This window comes from Nilaparvata lugens, chromosome 14 (assembly GCF_014356525.2).
Source record: "Nilaparvata lugens isolate BPH chromosome 14, ASM1435652v1, whole genome shotgun sequence".
In the NCBI taxonomy this organism is placed as follows: Eukaryota; Metazoa; Arthropoda; class Insecta; order Hemiptera; family Delphacidae; genus Nilaparvata; species Nilaparvata lugens.
The window spans coordinates 14,286,691-14,309,782 of NC_052517.1; the positions used below are offsets into that span (position 1 = coordinate 14,286,691).

A 23,092-nucleotide genomic window follows, 5' to 3' on the forward strand; every position below is an offset into this window, starting at 1 on the left:
TTCCTTAATATGTTTTAAAGTTTGATACAGTTCCTTAATATGTTTCAATTTCTTGATATGTTTTGAATTTGATAGATTTTACACTTTTGACACAGTTTCACATTTTTATACAGTTCCTCTAAAATTATGGGTCCTGTTACTTGTTTATTTAGAATATCATCAAAAAGTTTCCACTACTATGATTTTTGTTTGATATTTTGTTTAATATCAGGCCTATGATATTCCGTGTAATATCATGATATTTCACAGTATGGAATCATTTTCGAAACGTTGATATTTCTCAACTCAATTTTTGAAAAATGACAAAACTTGCAGTTTTTGTTTTGGAAATGAAATTAATAACTGTCTGTAAATTTTACTTAGTTCATCTAGAGGGGTTATAACATTTTTTCACCAAAATTTGGAACGATTTATTTACAATACTTCCCTTTAAGCTCCTTCAATTTTCCCTTAATGAACTTGGAGCTTCTGATTCAGACTCAGAGCATCTCTATTTTACAAGAGTTTAACACTTTCAAATGTACAACAAATTTTGATCATTATATGGATAAACAACGAATTTCACTGTCAACACATCTTACACAAAACTTGAAAAAATTCACAAATACAAAACTAACCCATGTTGTATGTTTATATTATTGAATTTAGATGATAACTGCGTAAATTTGATTTTGACTTTCAGTAGAATTATTAAACTGCACCTGTTGTAATGATCATATGTTTGAAATGATCGATCTAAAATTCATGAAAATCACTGAGTTGTTTTTTACTTTCCTTGCCCTATTACTATAGGTAAGGAAAGTATTGCTTTCCGAAAAAAATTAAGGTACCCCAATTTGTAAATTTCTATACGTTTCAAGGTCCCCTGAATCCAAAAAAGTGGTTTTTGGGTATTGGTCTGTGTGTGTGTGTGTATGTGTGTTTGTGTGTGTGTGCGTGTGTGTGTGTGTGAATGAGTGTATGTGCGTCTGTGTACACGATATCACATCTCCCAATGAACGGAATGACTTGAAATTTGGAACGTGAGGTCCTTACACTATAAGGATTCGACACGAACAATTTCGATCAAATGCAATTAAAGATGGCGGCTGAAATGGCGAAAATGTTGTCAAAAACAGGGTTTTTCGCGATTTTCTCGAAAACGGCTCCAACGATTTTGATCAAATTCATACCAAAATTAGTCATTGATAAGCTCTATCAACTGCCGTAAGTCCAATATCTGTAAAAATTTCAGGAGCTCCGCCCCATCTATGCAAAGTTTGATTTTAGATTCCCAATTATCAGGCTTCAGATACAATTTGAACACAAAATTTTGAGTGAAAAAGATTGAGCATGAGAATCTCTACAATTAATACTCAGTAACATTTTTACCTAAAATTGAAAATAAGCTGGAAATTCGAGAAAATTTGATTATTTCAATTGCAAACTGTTGGCAACTGTTGATTCTATTAAATCATTCACTATGAAGAGATAGCAGACTCCGTGTGTCTGGAGCGCTATTGTCCTGTCACCAGCTGTCTCAGATCTTAGAATAGTAGATTTGAGATGCGCGGGAACACTAGCGTCAGGTGATCAATTCTCATAACGGCAAGGAAAGTTGTGTGAGTGCGCCACACCAGATTTTTAAAAGTAGGTACCTAGTTTAAGCTGGATCCCCACACAAAATTTAACAGTGTAAATATGATCCCATGAGCTCTAATGAGATTATTTTCATTTAAATACAAATATCGGGGCACCGAGCTTTGCTCGTTATTTATTTATTGACTTTTGATAGACCGAACACAATTCTTTAAAATGATTGGGGAAGGACAAACAGGCACAGCCCAAAACTGTTTCTCTCCCAAATTTTGATTTATACACTATGAATAATCCAGAAAGTAGCTTATGTTCCATACACTTGAATTCAGGCTCAATTCTCTGTTCAAACATTTGAAAACAAAAAAATATATAGTTTAGATTATATACAAACCAAATTAAATATTAAAATAACACTCACTAATCACTTGAAATTGTCAAATAATTATAAACTTTGATAATTATGATATACACTCTAGTTTAGGATAATTATCATTTCATGTCAACAAATCAGATTATAATTATTATATAACGAAAATCCTAAATAAATGCTGCAAATCACCCCGAAGACCTCTGTTAATGCAGGCATTGACAAACAGGGTTAACAGCTAGATGGAAATTCGATGAGAACTACTATCCAAAAATTAGTTGCCAGCCCGGGAATCGAACCCGGTAGCTCCCAATTGCTAGTCAGGTATGCTTGCCCTTACACCAAACTGACAATCTCTGGATAGCAGCGCTCATTTTATACAAAGCCACAGCAGTTACAGATGGAATTAAATAGAGAATGCATTTATTCAAATGCTAATTAATATATAATTATTATTTAACGAAAATCCTAAATAAATGCTGCAAATATATAGCATACCTGACTAGCAATTGGGAGGTACCGGGTTAGATTCCCGGGCTGGCAACTAATTTTTGGATAGTAGTTCTCATCGAATTTCCATCTAGCTGTTAACCCTGTTGTCAATGTCTGCAGTAGCAGAGGTCTTCGGGGTGATTTGCAGCATTTATTTAGGATTTTCGTTAAATAATAATTATATATATTATATATTCCTCTTTCCTTTAAGCTTATTATTTTTTGAGAAATGATTCCATGTCTAGAATCAAAAGGTTTTAAACTATTTAATCTTTACATCCTTTTCAATTTCAAAATAGTTTTGTACCAACTAAACCTTTTTCAAAAGTGGTTCAGAGTGATATTTTTCCAACCCTTTTATAACCCTCCTTTCAATAATAATTTTTCGAACCCTTTTAATAACCCTTCGAAGGCTAATCGTTTGAAATCTATTTTTTACTTCGATTCTTCGCTACCCCTTCTTAAAGCTCATTCAGAGGTAATCTGTGGCCATTCGTGGTATTGAATAAGGGCTGGAATAAATTAAAGGAATCTAGTAGGTGACAAATTAATCTAAAGGAGGGTTGGGAATGTGTCTTCTACTTTTTCCACTTCTTCTTCTTCTTTTTCTTCTTCTTCTTCTTCTTCTTCTTCTTCTTCTTCTTCTTCTTCTTCTTCTTCTTCTTTTTCTTCTTCTTCTTCGTCTTCTTCATCACCTCTCTCTTGAAGAAGATTGGAAATGTAAGCTCACGGAATAGAGTTGGAACCTAAAAAGTAAATCGGTTAGTCTATTTTGTAGCCTTTTGTGATAGAGGAGAACTACCTAGGTATAGTACTCTGACTCCCTCACTATCACTCTCTCTCTATCCTCATAACTTTCTCTTTATCTCTTCCTATCTATCTATCTAATATTTCGAATACTTTCATGATAAGTTCCATTCCACATGGATGCAAATAACAACTTTTCTTTCCTCCAGTATAGCTAATGTGATCTAGTATAATGTTGATGGCTTAATATACTATATTATTTTCTTTGATATTTGTAATTGATCAATACTAGTGCAGAACTGTTAAATAATTATTATTTATCTCTTAAGTTTGATTTAATTTTATTGTCAATCTTTGTAAATGTTACCATAGGCAACAGCCTAGTAACAATTATCAATAAATATATCTATCTATCTATCAATCAATCAATATTTCTCCATCAGTCTCTCTCTCTCTTTTCAGGATTGAGAGGCAGAGAGGACCTGGATTCCTAACTCCGCCCTAATAAAGGCAAATAATTAATCAATCAATCTCCTTCTCATACCGTTCCATATTGAAACATTACAAATAGAGAGATAGAGAGATTGATTGATTGATTGATTGATTGAGTACTTTATTTATGTAGATTACAATATATACTGGCTTATACACTTATATACAATAGCTTACAATACAGCAAAGTTATAGATGAATTTACATAATATAGACTAAGAAAATAACTATTGAACTGTATATGACATGAAAAAGCAATTTGTAATATAATAACTATAGATAATAATCATATTGTTATGCATCTACATAAATTGGCGGAGCTTTGGACATATCAATGTCCATTCTTTGGGAAGAATATTAAAAATATCCTCCCCACTAACTCTCTACCAAAACGTTAATTTCGTTATTTAAACTAAGGATTTATTTGTTAATGGAAATATTGTAAAAGTTTTAATCAATATGAATATTGAAGAGAAAAAAACAGAAAATTGATAAAGTAAAATAATTATATAGGTAGATAAGATCAAATAATTGATTAATAAAATGAAGTAGGCTGAAAGTAGATCAGGGTTATCAAATTTCAGTAATATACAGCAGTATGCAGTGGATAATTGAAATAACATGAGTTCATATAATATATATATACACAATTCGTTCTATAACATGGTTTAAAGGTTTATATTGGTGGAATGGGTGAGGTTGTCATGTGATCGTTCTAGGGCCGGACAGTTTCAGTCATTTGTTCCAAAATATGTTTTTTTAAAGTCAGGTTGAAGCTCGCTCGGCTCTCGATAGACCTGATAGAAACAGGAAGTGTATTCCATGCACGACAGGCACTGACTAAGAAGGATTTTGTGAAAATAGTAGTTCGATGATTGGGTATCCTTAAAGTACTTTCTCCGGTTCTAGTATGTGAAGCATCTATCCTCCTACCTTCAGAGACAAATTTGAAATCATCTTTAAAATAGTTCGGATTACCGTATTTCAAGATATCTCTAACAAGCTTGACTATTCGAAAAAGCCTCTGATCGGGAAGCTTCAATGTTGAACTAGCAATGTGGGCTGGGGTGATATGATCATGGCGTTGGAGAGAGTAGACGAAACGTAGACAATAATTTTGGCAACGCTGTAGTTTATCATTCAGAGTGACTTGCATATCATTAAGAACAGAATTACAATACATTAAATGTGGGAAGATGAGAGATTGAACCAATAATAATTTAATGTTTCTAGGGAGGATATCGTGCATTTTCTTCAATGCATGCATGGCTGAGAATACCTTTTTACAAGTTTTGTTCACTTGTTCTGACCAGTCAAGAGTATTATTCATAATAATGCCTAAATTTTTAACTGAGCTACAGTAAGGAATGTCATTACCGTCTACACTAATTTTGTGAATCGATTCAAGGTCAATATTGTTTATAAGACGAGAATATCCAATTATAATGGGTTGTGTTTTGATGGGATTAAGCTTAAGGCCATTTTTCTTTGTCCATTCCACTATCGAATTGATATCCTGATTCATTATTCCAACTGTTTCATTAATTTTTGTTATGGGACAGCTTAAATAGATTTGAAGGTCGTCTGCATAAGTATGGAAACTGGAGAATTTGATAATGGAAGAAAGGTCATTAGCATACAAAGTGAAGAGGAGAGGGCCTAAAATTGAACCTTGTGGTACTCCATGCATAACGTTTTTCCAAGTTGACTTTTTGTCACCGACAGATACACATTGTTTCCTACCTAATAGATAGGATTTAAACCAAACTAACGAGTTGTGACTGAAACCAAGAATAGCCAACTTATTCAGAAGGACTGTATGATCAACAGTATCGAATGCTTTAGAAAAATCAAATAGGGTGAGGATGGTGCATTTTCTTTGGTCCATAGCTAACCTTATATCATCAGTGACACGAAGCAGAGCTGTCTCAGTTGAATGGAATTTTCTAAAGCCTGATTGAAAGTTATGAAGCTTACTATTGTTGTCTAGAAATTTTACAACTTGAGCATGAATGAGTCTTTCTAGCACTTTGGACAATGCAGGTAAAATACTGATTGGTCTAAAATCCTCAACTTTATTGGGTGATGGAACTTTATTCAGAGGGCGAACCAGAGCAAACTTCCAGTTTTCAGGGAAAATGCCTTCTTCAAGTGACTTGTTGAAAATGTATGTAATGGTTGGTAAAACAGCAAATAACATCTTCTTGATAAATTTAATAGGAATTTTGTCTACACCCGTAGCATTACTATGAATGCGTTGAATTGCTCTGAAAGTGTCTTCTTCAGAGATTGGATGGAAATTAAATTGATCAGTGATTGGTAAATCTAAGTTTGTAACCTGCTCTTCAAGATCATCTATATGATTAGCAATGACAACTTCGTCGCGTTGGTTAGAGTGTGAAACGAAATGGTCATTTATATTATTCAATGGTAAGTCAATTTGTGGATTCGATTTCTGTTTGCCAAGCCCGAATTCTTTTATTCCCTGCCAAAGTGATTTAGAGTCTTGTCTATTGTTTGTCATAAACGAATTCAAGTACCTAATCTTTGAGTTCCGTAATTCCTGTTTAACCCTATTTCTAAGGCTCCTATACTCTATCAAACACCATGTAATCTATTAAAGTACTTGTTCAATCAATCTCTCTCTCTCTCCTTCTCACTCCTTCTCGCTTACTCTTAATATATCTCTCTCTCTCTTTCACTCACTCGCTCTGACGCTATCACACTCACTCACTCTCACTCGCTCGCTCAGTACCTCTCACTCACTTGCTCCACTCGCTCGCTCACTACCTCTCACTCACTTGATCTCACGCTCTCTCACTGTCTCTATCGATCCATCCCTCTCCCATTCTATCTCACTCTCTCTTTATCTATCCCTCACTCATTCTCTTTCACTCTCTCTCACACACACACACACTCTCTATCTATCTACCCTACTCCCTTTCGCTCTCACTCACTCTCTCTATCTATCTATCCCACTCCCATTCGCTCTCACACTCTCACTCTCTCTCACTCGCTATCACACTCTCTCACTCTAAGTCAGTCTCTGACTATCAACTGGCCACAAAGTAATAAAATTATTCAATTGGGAATAACAACCCTGACTGATAAGATATGATAACCTCTGTTCTAATCTTTTGAATTCTTTTCAGTTTGATGATTCGTCAAATCATGATGATACTTTGAGGTTAGGAATCATTTCTTTATGTTGTGAATGTCAATTTTTATTGTGGTTTTAATTTAGTTTGAACTAACTAGTGAAGAAAAAGGATCCTCTACAACGGTAGGGAGTGTTATTTTTCAAGAAGTGACTGTAAATCTGATTTTTTTTCAATATATTGTTTGAAAAAATGTCCAAGTTGGTGAGTATTATCATAGAGTAACAATAGCATAAGTAGATATCCCATGGTATAGGGCGTTTATGTCGCAACTTTTACTGTTATCTCAAGCTGACAGTCCACGTAATTCTTTCCTGTGAAGCTTTATGACGCTGGTAGTCTCTCATATTGTGCCGTTCATACACTCTTACCCTGTCAAAACAGTAAAAATCGACAATAATCGACAGTAATCAGCTTGAGATAACAATAGAAGTTGCGACATAAACGCCCTATACCATGGGATATCTACTTACGCTATTATTTCTCTATGGTGTTATAGAATAACCTTCCGGTAGTCGCGCCTTACTCAATCACACGAGCAGTCACGTGTTGTATTTTGTACAACATCCAATTTTATCTATTTATTTATTCAATCATTCAGAATTACACAACTTACAGAAAAGTACGACAGGCTTATAAGCTCAAAACGGTTCCAATTCTAATTTATACAACAGTCCAAATGTAGTTAGGTTATATATCACTTCAAAATTCTTCAATTTACAATATTCAAAACACATCATTCATTTTCCAAGTGTTATGTACTCTGTTTACTGTCAAACATATTAATTGATTGTATAATTACTTTTCACTTCTTTTTGGATTATTTTTCGCCTATGAACATTTGGATGATTACCTTTTCATAGCCCAATAAGGTACCTTACCGTACATCAATTCTGTGTTATTGGTTCGTTTACAGTCTTTTCCTATCTTATGCACTGTCGCGACTAAATGGCACCTAAAGACTGAACCATTGCTCGGTTGATACTGCAACTCAGTGGAGTGATGAGGGAAAAGTTTTGAAATGTATAGGTAACTCATTCACTGACACCACCCCATTCAATAGTTTTGTGAAGCAAAAAACTGACTCTGTTGTACTTTTTGCAACAGCGCGACTGCCGGAAGGTTAATCGATAAACTACTTAGATTACTAATTATTCATAAATTACTCGGATGTCGGACAATTAATCGTATTAACTTTAATTTGTTAATATCAATAATTGATATTAACAAATTATTACAAATTACTTCAAACCTCTATCGTAGACTAGACATATCTTCGATAGTAGGTGACTCGATAGATAGAGAACTTTGTCTTTTTTCTTTAGGGCTACTTTTAATATAAATAAAAAATATAAATTCCAGTACCCTTTTAAATTATTTTGTCAGAACATGTTTCAAATCAAAATGGTTTGACTTGAAAATGGCATGAATGTCGAAAACATGTTGTGATAAAATAACTTAAAAGGGTACTGGAATTTATATTTTTTTTACTTTCCTTACCCCATTACCATAGGTAAGGGAAGTATTGCTTTCCGAAAAAAATCAAGGTACCCAAATTTCTATACGTTTCAAGGTCCCCTGAGTCCAAAAAAGTGGTTTTTGGTTATTGGTCTGTAAGTGTGTGTGTATGAGTGCATGTGTGTCTGTGTACACGATATCTCATCTCTCAATATTAACGGAATTACTTAATTTGGAACTAAAGGTCCTTACACTATAAGGATCCAACACTAACAATTTCGATCAAATGCGATTCAAGATGGCGGATAAAATGGCGAAAATGTTGTCAAAAACAGGGTTTTTCGCGATTTTCTCGAAAACGGCTTCAATGATTTCGACCAAATTTAAACCTAAAATGGTCGTTGATAAGCTCTATCAAGTCCCATAATATCTGTGAAAATTTCAGGAGCTCCGTCCCATCTATGCAAAGTTTGATTTTAGACTCCCAATTATCAGGCTTCAGATACAATTTAATGAGAAATTCGAGTGGAGAATATTAAGCATGAAAATCTCTACAATTAATGTTCAGTAACATTTTCACCTAAAATTGGAAATAAGCTTGAAATTCGAGAGAATGTGACTATTCAATATTACAAAATGATTGCAACTGTTGATTCTATTAAATCATTCACTTTGAAGAGATAGCAGACCTAATATGTCTCCAGCGTTATTGTCCTGTAACCAGCTGGCTCAGATCTTTGAATAGTAGACTTGAGATGCGCGTGACTAGTGATCACGTCAGGTGATCAATTTTCATAATGGCAAGGAAAGTTGTGTGAGTGCGCCACACCAGATTTTTATTTATAGAGAACTTTGATAATTATTATGTTCTCCAATTACTGACTCCTCAATCACCATACCGTTCCAGATATGTTCAGAAAGAATCAACATTCTTTTAGCAAGTTGAGACGCTAGAGACGCATTCAATTCAAGCATAGCGTGAAATAATTTTTTTATAATATTACAAATTCAAGAGAGAGAGAATAAAAATCTGGTGTGGCGCTCACACAACTTTCCTTGCCGTTATTGAAATTGATCACATGACGCTAGTGCTCACGCGCATGTGTACTATCTCAAGTCTACTATTCAAAGATCTGAGCCAGGTCAATAACGAGATATCGTGTACACAGACGCACATACACTCATACACACACACACACACACACACACACACACACACACACACACACACACACACCACACACACACACACACACACACACACACACCACACACACACACCACACACACACACACACACACACACACACACACACACACACACACACACACACACACCACACACACACACACACATACAGACCAATACCCAAAAACCACTTTTTTGGACTCAGGGGACCTTGAAACGTATAGAAATTTAGAAATTGGGGTACCATATTTTTTTTCGGAAAGCAATACTTTCCTTACCTTTGGTAATAGGGCAAGGAAAGTAAAATATTATGAATGTCTTTTTCTAGGCTACAATGTCGACTCTCTAGTTGCAATATCGGCATTACGGTACTGAATTTTTCTGACTGAACATTATATGTCCTCGAAAAAATATTAAAAATCCATAGGTTAATTTTACTGTCAAATAGTATTTTTCGAATATTGAATTCAAGACTATAACTTTTGGAAGACTAAGAAGTTGTTTTTTTTTCAGGTTACGATGTTGACTCTATAATTTATAATCTGGATTATAAATTGATTGAAATTTTATAAATTATAAAGCAATTGCTGAATTTTGCTGACTTCGCATATGATGATAAAAAATTTGATTCAAATCCTTTGGTCAAGCTTATTATTATAATTATGATCTAGAATTTTTACAATATTTGAATTCAAGTGGTGAAGACTAAAAACGTTATACATTTTTATATTTTTTTCTAGGTTAAAATGTTGCCTCTATTAGCTACACTTCTGGCGTTACTGAATTTTGCTGACTGCGCTTATAACGGTCGACCAATCATAGCAGTTCTTGCCCAAGAGATCAATGCTACCACCCTTGACAAAACATATATCCCTGCCTCCTATGTTAAAGCGTTAGAAGCAGCAGGAGCTAGGGTGGTACCCCTGTTTATCAGACAAGATGAGAAATATTACAGGTGAGCAATATTTTTCATTCAATTACTATTAATTATTTTACTATCCTATTATATAAAGCGAGCAATTTCTGTATATATTTATATATTTGGTCATCCATATGGTTATTTATATACTAATATATTAAGTGAGCAATTTCTTTATATATTGGATACTAGCCGTCAGGCTCGCTTCGCTCGCCATATCCGTCTAGCCAGGGGGCTCCGCCGGACTGGATCGTCCAAAAATGAGCGGGCTCGCTTTGCTCGCCTGCATGTAGACCTCAGCGGAACCTCTGTGCCGAATTTGAACGTATTATGTCAATTTTATCTCGAAATACACCTGTTACTATATCGGCGTATCTTTGGCGAACAAAATTCTTCCACCTAAGCTAAACCTGTGTACTAAATTTTTTTAAATATATTTCCATCAATATTATTGAAAAAGGTGAGGAAACGCAGAAAAGCTGAGAAAACGCTAGTCTTGGCTAACTGGATGAATTGGTATTTGGGAGGTCCTGGATAAATGCATTTCAATCTTCAACTTGGTGCCAACCTAACTCTCTCTAGATTATAGTTCTATATTAACATATGGTATGGACATTTCAATTATAATTTTAAGATATTGGAATAAGAATATACATGCTAAAATAACTTTAAACCCTTAAAAACCACCCTTAGAGTTAAATTATCGCTAAAAGATTTCTTAGTGTGCCTCTAAAGGGCCAACTGAACATACCTACCAAATTTTAACGTTTTTGGTCCGGTAGATTTTTAGTTTTGCGAGTGAGTGAGTCAGTCAGTGAGTGAGTGCCATTTCGCTTTTTATATATATATATATATATATATATATATATATATATATATATATATATATATATAATATATATATATATATATAATATATATATATATATATATGTGTATATATATAGTGTGATATGTGTAATAAATAAACATAAATAAATCCATATGTATATATTGGATATGGATTTATTCATGTTTATTTATTAGTTTATTCATGTCCAACGGATCTCGAAAACAGCTCTAACGATCTTGAAGAAATTTGCAATATAGTAGGTTTATGATATAAAATTCGATTGCACTAGGTGAACGACATTACAAGAAAAATTCTGGAAAACTCACTGAACAACATTAAAAGGATAATTCATCCTTTGAAAAGCTGAGACTTTCGTCGTCTGTGGATAATGGGAGTGAGTGAGCGAGTGCGTCTGTGGAAAATCAAAATATCTCATCCCCGAAATTCATAAACTGACGTATATCCAGCTGTAAAATATAAACACGACCTAAAAGATAAAGAAACCTGGAAGCTGGGTCTAAATCAAAGTTATTAACAGAATGTCAATAACTTAATCCTTATAGATTCTATCAGATTGAACGGAACTTGACAAACACATATGTTCATAATGTGTATGATAAGTTATGTTCAATCTAATAGAATCTATAAATATTAAGTTATTAACATTTTGTTATTAACTTTGAAGTAAACGCAGCTTAAGGGTTTGAAAGGTGAAATTATCCATAATTGATCAAAAATAATAACTATATTTCAATTAAAAACATAAAAAAAACAAAAACAAATAGCAAAAATCTGGTGTGGCGCACTCACACAACTTTCCTTGCCGTTATGAAAATTGATCACCTGACGTTAGTGTTCCCGCACATCTCAAGTCTACTATTCAAAGATTTGAGCCAGCTTGTGACAGGGCAATAACGCTGGAGACACACATGAGTTCTGCTATCTCTTCATAGTGAATGATTTGATAGAATCAACAATAATTTACAATTGAATAATCACATTTTCTCGAATTAGAAGCTTGTTTTCAATTTTAGGTGGAAATGTTACTGAACATTAATTGTAGAGATTTTCATGCTCAATCTACTCCACTTGATTTTTCTTGTTTCAATTGTATCTGAAGCCTGATAATTGGGAATCTATCTGCATTGATGGGGCGAAGCTCCTGAAATTTTTACAGATATGGGACTTATGGCAGTTGATAGAGCTTATCGATGACTATTTTAGGTTTAAATTTGATCGAAATCATTGAAGCCGTTTTCGAGAAAATCACGAAAAACCCTGTTTTTGACAACATTTTCGCCATTTCAGCCGCCATCTTGAATTGCATTTGATCGAAATTGTTGGTGTCGGATCCTTATAGTGAAAGGACCTTAAGTTCCAAATTTCAAGTCATTCCGTTAATTGGGAGATGAGATATCGTGTACACAGACGCATATACTCTCATACACAGTCACACACACATACAGACCAATACCCAAAAACTACTTTTTTGGACTCAGGGGACCTTGAAACGTATAGAAATTTGGGTACCTCAATTTTTTTCGGTAAGCAATACTTTCCTTACCTATGATAATAGGGCAAGGAAAGTAATGAAACGTATAGAAAACATGAAATTAGGGAACCTTAAATTTTTTTGGAAAGCAATACTTTCCTTACCTATGGTAATAGGGCAAGGAAAGTAAAATCGGGGAAGAAACAGTTTTGAGCTGTGCCTGTTAGTCCTTCCCCAATCATTTTGAAGAATTGTGTTCTGTTTATAAATAAATAAATAAATAACAAGCGAGGCTCGCGGCATCGTGCTATGGTGCCCGATATTAACCATATACATAAACAAATATAAAAATATATACAGACATTGCTAGCTCAATATAATAGGATGTGTTTGGAACACAACTAATCTTTTGAGATTGAAAATGAACCTTTTTTTTGTAATTTCAGAGATAATATGGCATTTATCAATGGAGTTGTATTTCCTGGAGGAGCTGCCAATTTGACAATGAAAGGGGGATTTGCAGAAGCTGCTAACATCATATACAAAATAGCAAAGGAGGTAAGTTATAGAAAAAATTGAAAAATCATTAGAATTATTGGAAAATTATTTGTGAAATTATTCTGAAACTAGCAGGCCCGGCGAACTTCGTACCGTCAAATAGTTACCGTATTGCATCTCATGACAAACTATAGCTGGAAGGTGCGATGCAATATTTTGCATCCAGATGCCTCCTGCTTATTGGTTTGAATAGAAGAACTCACACACACTGAATCGGGCATGGCGTGGAACGGTGTGATAAGGCAATCTCCATAAAATCAACACTTTGTATCACTAAGCCACGCCTCCTTAGGTGTGCTTAGCCTTAGCTTAATCTGATGCACTATATTTTTATGAAAATTATCCAACGATCAGTATTTACATTTATATCTCAATATGGACTTCCTATGTGCTTAGTTAGGTGTGCAGCAGCTTGTATTTTTAGTTATAGTTGAATGCACCTTGCTTGGAATTGAATGGTAAATCTCCTCGCTGCTGATTTTCCCGTGCATATTATTGACCGAGGTCTAAGATTCAAGTCGACGGTTTGGCATTTCTCTTAATGTTTAAATGTTTAAATGTTTATATGTTGCGCATTTACGGCGAAACGCGGTAATAGATTTTCATGAAATTTGACAGGTATGTTCCTTTTTTAATTGCGCGTCGACGTATATACAAGGTTTTTGGAAATTTTGCATTTCAAGGATAATATAAAAGGAAAAAGGAGCCTCCTTCATAATAGAGTAAAAATCAGAGTATAGAATTATTCATCATAAATCAGCTGACAAGTGATTACACAGATGTGTGGAGAAGCCAGTCCATTGCTGTATTTCCATAAGGTCTATAGTTTCAATCAGATACTCGTGGATGAGGATACTGCGTGTGGTCTACTGTTCACAGAACTACTAGTTAGGTGTGCAGCAGTTTGTATTTTTAGTTATAGTAGAATGCAGCTTTCTGGGAATTGAGGCTAGGGCTACACGAGCGCACAAAGTGCGTCCGTTGCAACTTACTTTTTGACGTCCATTGTAGAAATACAAGAAGTGAATTGGTGACAATACACGAGATACGTGCATACCAAATAACGGAAGTCGTAACGGACGGTGATTTTTGAACTGCGCAGAAATGCTACAACGCACGTCGAGACATGCAAAAGTTATTGCTTCTTCTGGTTCCATTGCATAAAGCCAACTGACGTTGACGCACCACACTCAACGCTCGTGTGGTGTTACTAGCGACGGCCGTCAAAAAGTAAGTTGCAACGGACGCATTTTGTGCGCTCATGTAGCCCTAGCCTCAATTCCCAGCAAGCTGCATTCTACTATAACTAAAAATACAAACTGCTGCACACCTAACTAGTAGTTCTGTGAACAGTAGACCACACGCAGTATCCTCATCCACGAGTATCTGATTGAAACTATAGACCTTATGGAAATACAGCAATGGACTGGCTTCTCCACACATCTGTGTAATCACTTGTCAGCTGATTTATGATGAATGATTCTATAGTATGATTTTTACTCTAATATTGGCGTATGAAGGAGGCTCCTTTTTCCTTTTATATTATCCTTGAATTGCAAAATCTCCAAAAACCTTGTATATACGTCGACGCGCAATCAAAAAAGGAACATACCTGTCAAATTTCATGAAAATCTATTACCGCGTTTCGCCGTAAATGCGCAACTTATGAACATTCAAATATTAAGAGAAATGCCTGAATGGTAAATTTCCTTGCTGCTGATTTTCCCGTGCATATTATTTTCAATTTACAGCATTTCGAGCTCTACGACCCAAGTTTGAACGTCGTTCGTACCGCGGCATTATTAAGAATAAGAATTGAAATTTTGTGAATCAGTAAAAAGAAATTTGAAAAAGTGTGTGTGTGTGTGTGTGTGTGTGTGTGTGTGTGTGTGGTGTGTGTGTGTGTGTGTGTGTGTGTGTGTGTTTGAGTGTATGTGTGTCTGTGTACACGATATCTCATCTCCCAATTAACGGAATGACTTGAAGTTTTGATCTTGAGGTCCTTACACTATAAGGATCCGACACGAACAATTTCGTTCAAATGCAATTCAAGATGACGGCTAAAATGTCACAAATGTTGTCAAAAACAGGAGTTTTCGCGATTTTATCGAAAACGGCTTCAACGATTTTCTCTATCAAATGCCACAAGTCCTGAAAAGTATCTGCCAAGTAGGCCTATCTGTGAAAATTTCAAGAGCTCCGCCCCATCTATGCAAAGTTGGAATTTAGATTCCTAATTATCCAGGCTTCAGATACAATTTAAATAAAAAATTCCAAGTAGAGAAGATTGGGCATGAAAATCTCTACAATTAAAGTCCAGTAACATTTTCACCTAAAATTGAAAATAAGCTTGAAATTCGAGAAAGGTGTGATTATTCAATTGCGACTGTTGATTCTATTGAATCATTCACTATGAACAGATAGCACACCTCACGTGTCTCCAGCGTTATTGTCCTGTCACCAGCTGGCTCAGATCTTTGAATAGTAGACTTGAGATGCGTGTGAACACTAGTGTCAGGTGATCAATTTTCATAACGGCAAGGAAAATTGTGTGAGTGCGCCACACCAGACTTTTTAGGGCCGGTTTCCGAGCTCGGGAATTAGCCAACTCCTAGACTTTAAACAGCTGGAGTCAGAAAATTGGCTTTCCAAAACGGGGCGTAGTCGCAGCTTTTATAACAGTAGTCGTAGTTTTTATTTTCTCATTTTTATAATTTGAAACGTTTTTCCTTGTCGAAATTAGACATTCCTAAATCATTCAAAATAGCTGAAACTTTACACTATTTTCTCTTCATTTTATTTTCTGTTCAATTTTCTAGTTTTTCGAAATTTAATTGAAACGTGACTACGACAATGACTGCGACTACGCCCCGTTTTGGAAAGCCAATTTTCTGACTCCAGCTGACTCCAGTCTAGGACTTAGCTAAATCCCGAGCTCGGAAACCGGCTCTAAGATTTATCTTTTACAAACTCGAATTCTTACTATCACATAATTCAATTTGACTTTTCCAGATCAATGAAAACAGCAAGAACACCCAAGTATTCCCGATCCTGGGAGTCTGTCAAGGTCTGGAGGTTATTTCAGTGATAGCTGCCAACATGACAAACCCTCTGGTAGACTGCAAGGCGGAAAACATCAATTTGCCGCTCAAATTCAAACAAAACCACCAGTTTAGCCGACTCTACAGGAATCTGTCTCCCGAAATCGACTATCTACTGGGTCGAGTGCCTGTTACCGTTAACCATCATCAGTGAGTATTATTGAACGAGCGTAGCGAGTTCCTTCTTTCGACTATTAACCCTAAAGAGACACACTGGGGTGTTTCACACCCCAGGGATTTTTTTTCTGTTCTGCAGTTGACAATATCAAACAGATGGGAATTTATGCCCAGTCAGAATTAGGTTTGTAGTATTGTCAACTACTCTCCACCACTTCCAGTCAGTAATAGCATTCTACAAGTTCACCAGCTCATCTTGTTCTTCGTTTGGGGTGTCTAACACCCCACAGTGTCTTTTACGTGGGACTTTTATCAAACACTTTAATTACAAAGATTTACTTGTATTGTCACTAAGCATGTGGTATGGGATGATGGATCAGATTGGAATAAATGTTATGATTCCCTACAACTTGAGATTCAAAACAATAAAATGAAGAGACGTGAGTTTTTGATGAAGTTGTCATTGGCAATTATCAAACCATCCGTTCAAACCGGATTAGGAGCTCCAACACTTTGCCGGAACATACGTACTTCTAAAATTAGTATAAATATTGATAAGCAGTGCTTTACTTTTGATTTCTGTATGCACTTGGAACAAAAATCTGGTGTGGTGCACTCACACTACTTTCCTTGCCGTTATGAAAATTTATCAACTCACGCTAGTGTTCCCGCGCATCTCAAGTCTACTTTTCTAAGATCTGAGCCAGCTGGTGACAGTACAATAACGCTAGATATACACGAGATCTGCTATCTCTTCATAGTGAATGATTTAATAAAATCAACAGTTGCCAACAGTTTGCAATTGACTAATCTTCTTTTCTCGAATTTCGAGCTTATTTCCAATTTTAGGTGAAAATGTTACTGAACATTAATTGTAGAGATTTTCATGCTCGATCTTTTCCACTCGAGTTTTTTTGTTTAAATTGTATCTGAAGCCTGATAATTGGGAATCTAAAACCAAACTTTGCATAGATGGTGCAGTGCTCCTGAAATTTTTACAGATATGAGACTTGTGACAGTTGATAGAGCTTATCAATGACTTTTCTAGGTATGAATGTGATCAAAATCGTTGGAGTCATTTTCGGAAAAATCGCGAAAAACCCTGTTCTTGACAACATTTTCGCCATTTTAGCCGCCATCTTAAATTGCATTTGATCGAAGGACCTTAACTTCCAAATTTCAAGTCATTCCGTTAATTGGGAGATGAGATATCGCGTACACAGTCGCACAAACACTCATACACACACACACACACACACACACACACACACACACACACACACACACACACACACACACACACACACACACACACACACACACACACACACACACACACACACACACACACACACACACACACACAACACACACACACACCACACACACACACACACACACACACACACACACACACACACACACACACCACACACACACACACACACACACACACACACACACACACACACACAATGTAGAAGTGATAATTAATTAACAGAATATTTCATCTTAATTATGAAAATTCATTATGAAATTATTGAAAAATATAATCTCTTGCTCAATAAAATGTAATTGATTATTTTAAAACGAGAATGTACCGTTATTATTACATCAATAAACCTGTATCAGCTACCGTCTATAGAAGGCGTTGACAAGACAGAGGATCGGCATCGTTTTTCTCCTATCTTTCTCCACCGCAATAATAAAGTGGACCTCAATATAGTGGATAGAGTGCTTGCGTAGTAGCCTAGAGATCTCAGGTTCAAACCCCGCTCATAGCCAAAATTTTTTAAACAGGCCACTCCCGAGTAATCGGATGGGCTCGTTAAATTGTCGGTCCCGGCTGTAGTATGAAGGCCCATTGACGGCTTCAATGATATATTCAGGAAAGGTGGAACTTACATCAAGAACTCAACATCAATAAAAGCCATACGAATATCATTAATATTGATTTATTTTTCTTTTCGTCTTGAATTCTTCAGTATTAGTTACATACGTCTTTCTTTTTCTTTTATATGCTACTAGCCGTCAGGCTCGCTTCGCTCGCCATATCTGTCTAGCCAGGGGGCTCCGCCCCCTGGACCCTCGACTGGATCGTCCAAGAATGAGATCGGCAGACTCGCTTCGCTCGCCTGCATTTTTCGTTTGAGCATTTTTATCATATGTTAGGACGATCCAGTCGGGGGTCCACACTAAACGGATATGGCGAGCGAAGCGAGCCTGACGGCTAGTAATATAATATTCCCAGGAATAGCTCTGATTGAAGTAGCAGTGCACAATCAATTTTTCCGCGATAAATGCATTTCAATCTTCAACTTGGTGCCAACCTAACAAAGTCAACTCAACAAACCTGACAGCCTGACAAAATTATTAATTTAGTTAGCAGTTTAACAACTGATTCGAAGAGGTACTCTCTCTAGGTTATAGTTCTATATTGACATGTGGTATGGACATTTTTCAATTATAATTAAGAGAATGAGAAGAATATACATGCTAAAAGACGAACTTTAAAGCCTTAAAAACCACCCTTAGAGTTAAAATATTGCCAAAAGATTTCTTAGTGCGCCTCTAAAGGGACAACTGAACATACCCACCAAATTTGAACGTTTTTGGTCCGGTAGATTTTTAGTTCTGCGAGTGAGTGAGTGAGTCAGTCAGTCAGTCTGTGAGTGAGTGCCATTTCGTTTATATATATATATATATATTATATATATATATATATATATATATATATATATATATATATATAGACTATAAGTTTCATATTTACAAGGTTCTCTACTAACTCTGTTTTCAGTTTTTTCCTAAAACTCAATAGTATATTAGTTGAGTTATTTTATTCTCATTTTAATATATTATTTTTTCAAATTGTATACTCAATGCGCGTTATGAGGGCAATAATGGGATTTAGCTCCTGGTTTCCTGAAATATAACAATTTTTTAAATAAATAATAGAATAAAATAAAATTTATTTGATTAATAATTTAATTATTAGTATGATCATAGAGAAATGATAGCACAAGAAGACCTCCCATGGTTAGTAAAATTCATTCAAAGTTTGGAAGTTTTTGTATCCAATTGAGGTGTTGTGTATAAAGTTGAGATGATACTGTATCATATTCTGTTGATACTGTATCATTTATGGTGATACCATAGAAAAAATATAGCGTAAGAAGACATCCCATGGTTTGTAGAATTCATTCAAAGTTTGAAGTTTTTGTATCCAATTGAGGTGTTGTGTATCAAGTTGAGATGATACTGTATCTTATTGTGTTGATACTGTATCATTTGTGATAATACTGTAGCATTTTTGGTGATATCATAGAGAAAATATAGCATGAGTAGATATTTATTTATTTATTTACAACTGCATAAAATCAAAACAATGATTGGATTGGGAGAGAAACAAAAGAATAATCCAATACTATTTCTCCCCGAATTTAGATAGTTGATAAGCAGTTCTGAATAAGGTTATGGTACCTCAATATCTCATGGTTTGTGGAAATTTTGTATCAAATCAAGGCGTTGTGTATCAAGTTGAGATGATACTGTATCATATTGTGTTGATACTGTATCATTTATGGTGATAGCATAGTGAAAAGATAGTATAAGAAGATATCCTATGGTTTGTAGAATTCATTCAACTCGACCTATTCATTCATCAGCTCTTCCCAATTTTTTAAATGATTTTCTTTTAAATTAAATAAAAATACTAAGAGATTATCAAAAACTACAGATTTATTGATAGTTGAAAAGACCGGTTTCGGTTGTTACACCATTGTCAAGCTCTGATGAACTGAGATCAGAGTTTACTGAGTTTATCAGAGATTGACAATGGTGTAACAACCGAAACCGGTCTTTCTAAGTATCAATAAAATCTGTGGTTTTTGACAATTTCTTAGTATTTTTATGCAGTGGCGTAACGTTTCCAAACCGAGCTCCCCCGCAAAAAAAATCCGGACCCCTCTTCTAAAATCGTACCACCTTTCTCCAGCCCCCTTCTCTCTTAATCCCAAGCATTAAACTCCAATGTGAACGTACATCTTCCATGAGTGAATTACATAGCTTAGTTGAAAAAATAAAACTTGTTCTCGATTGAATTCTACAATTCAAGTCAAGAATTATGTTTTAAGCAACAAATATAGAATCTAACCTTTAGAGCTAAATCTAGAGTTAGTAAGTAGTATCTAGTCTTAAGATTCATGAATTGTTAAAATAATAAAGATAATAATCTATAAAAACCTTTGATTTGATGTCTCCTACAAGGCGCCAAGTTCTGCAATCTTTGCTTTCTATAACCAGACATTGTTCTATTGCATATTTCTTCTTACACAATGAATGAAACCTGTCATTTTCCACAATAAAACATCTCCTTTTTTATCAAAAGTTACTTCCATGATTATTTTTTTTTCAAGTATGCAATATATAATTATCATTTCGAGCCCTAACCCGGGCCCCCTAGACCGGGTAATTCTATTTTATCAGATAACCTATACTAGTAGTTCTGTGAACAGTAGACCTCGCGCTTAGCAAGTTACATTGACCTGTTGTTATGTTTTCTCAAAAATTAATGAATAATTTATCAATTTAAAATGTATAGAAAAAATCCTAAATAAATATAGAGCTTTCTGTCCTATCGTACCGTGACGTGTCGTCCCGGAATGTGAGTGTGAGCGCTGTCATCAGGTCTGGCTGCAACTGTCTACAACGTTGATGGAAAGATAATATATTTTCAATATGTTCGATGTTTTTGAACGGGTAGTAGGCTATTATAGTCAACTGTCTACTAACGTTGATGGAAAGATACATTTTCAAGATATTCGATGTTTTTGAACGGGTAGTAGGCTATTATAGTCAACTGTCTACTAACGTTGATGGAAAGATACATTTCCCAGATATTCGATGTTTTTAAACGGGTAGTATTATAATCCACTAGACAGCTGATTTATGATGAATAATTCTATAGTCTGATTTTTACTCCAATATTGGCGTATGAAGGAGGCTCCTTTTTCCTTTTATATTATCCTTGAAATGCAAAATTTCCAAAAACCTTGCATATACGTCGACGTGCAATTTAAAAAGGAACATACCTGTCAAATTTCATGAAAATCTATTACCGCGTTTCGCCGTAAATGCGCAACATATAAACATTTAAACAAATGCCAAACCGTCGACTTGAATCTTAGATCTCACTTCGCTCGGTCAATTAGCCTACATATTATCCGGGCCCAAGCCCTAGACCCCCGCTGCCACCGTTACGCCACTGTGAATATGAATAAATACCTCAATATCAACTTCTCAACTACACAAAAAATTTTCATTCACAATTTTTATACCACAACTCATATCATGTCAAAAGCACGGTATTTAGATGAAAAGTGGTCATGAAATGTGTGCGCAGTGGCCTGCCAGCTAGATTGCGTCATCGCCACCAACCGAGGTTTTTAACACCTATTGGCAATAATTTATAAAACTTATTTATAAAAACAGATGATAAAATGACGTCAGCTACACCGGAAATTTAGCACAAACATGCGCGTGACACCTACCGTCTTCATCTATATACCGTGGTCAAAAGTATCACATTTTTTAGATATCTATTCTACTTTCTTAATCTACAATTTTTTTTTATTTTTTGCAGTTTCTGCCTGACCGAGCCCAACCTATCCTCGTATGGCCTGGACCTAGACTGGCGGGTACTCTCCACCAACCTCGATCAAGAAGGCCTTGAGTTCGTCTCAAGCATGGAACACAAGGCACTGCCCTTCGTAGGGGTGCAATTCCACCCCGAAAAACCAGCCTACGAATGGCACCCCATCCAGCACAACCCGCACAATTTCAAGGCAATATTGGCAAATCGTTATTTCTATGACTGGTTAGTGAATACGGCCAAGCAGAACGATCACAGATACCCGGATAAAAATTCTGAGAAGGATGCTTTGATCTATAACTATAGGGCTACCTATACACCTGATTCCTATGATTTGCAGTATTATTACTTCGAATCAACGTAGAATTGAGGAATTCGTTAAGATGAAAAGCGAAACTGCAATCGAAATAATTTAATTTTGAGTAAATTTGGATTTGTAATAAATATTTGGGATAGGATATCGTTTTTAATCATTATTAATTATTCTCAATCACTAACAAGTCTTTACCTATTTTCTTCTCCCTCAACTTCCTCCTCCTCCTCCTCCTCCTCCTCCACCGGAACGAGGAACCAGATCACACCAATATAAGCTGCAAATTCCATTGCATCGAACAGCAATTTTCAATCATTGTTTTGTGGTTACGGCCACAAGAAAATGAAATGAGTTGCCTGAAAATCTTGTACTATCCGGCTCATCGTCTACTTTCAAAAAAAGGCTCTACCAACTTCTCAGTAGCTACCAAGCTTAGAATGAAGGGTTCAGCATTTTTATATTTTGTATCTTTGTTCTTCATCTCCATTTTTTGCAATTTTTCATGAAGAGTTTATGGATGGATTTGCAGCATTGTGGGCGGGTTTGTGTGGTTATTATAATTCCATTTTAATTTATTGGATCAATAATAGTTTGCTTATAGGAACTTTTCTATCTTATACAATTTT

General features: G+C 35.4%; 1 protein-coding gene across 3 annotated transcripts; it reads left to right on the top strand.

Annotated features, from left to right (window-relative positions):
• The first annotated feature begins 6,645 nt into the window (after positions 1 to 6,645).
• Positions 6,646 to 22,611, top strand: LOC111058597 (gamma-glutamyl hydrolase A-like). Of its 3 annotated transcripts, none has more exons than XM_039440813.1 (5): positions 6,646 to 6,863; positions 10,222 to 10,436; positions 13,171 to 13,282; positions 16,295 to 16,533; positions 22,145 to 22,611. In XM_039440813.1, the coding sequence occupies exons 2-5, from the start codon at positions 10,228 to 10,230 to the stop codon at positions 22,515 to 22,517; spliced, it is 933 nt and encodes a 310-aa protein (XP_039296747.1). In that variant the 5' UTR covers positions 6,646 to 6,863; positions 10,222 to 10,227; the 3' UTR covers positions 22,518 to 22,611. The 3 variants fall into 3 exon arrangements, with proteins under 3 accessions (XP_039296747.1, XP_039296745.1, XP_039296746.1); XM_039440811.1 differs by having other exon boundaries at positions 6,723 to 7,038; XM_039440812.1 differs by having other exon boundaries at positions 6,765 to 6,959.
• Positions 22,612 to 23,092: the final 481 nt, after the last annotated feature.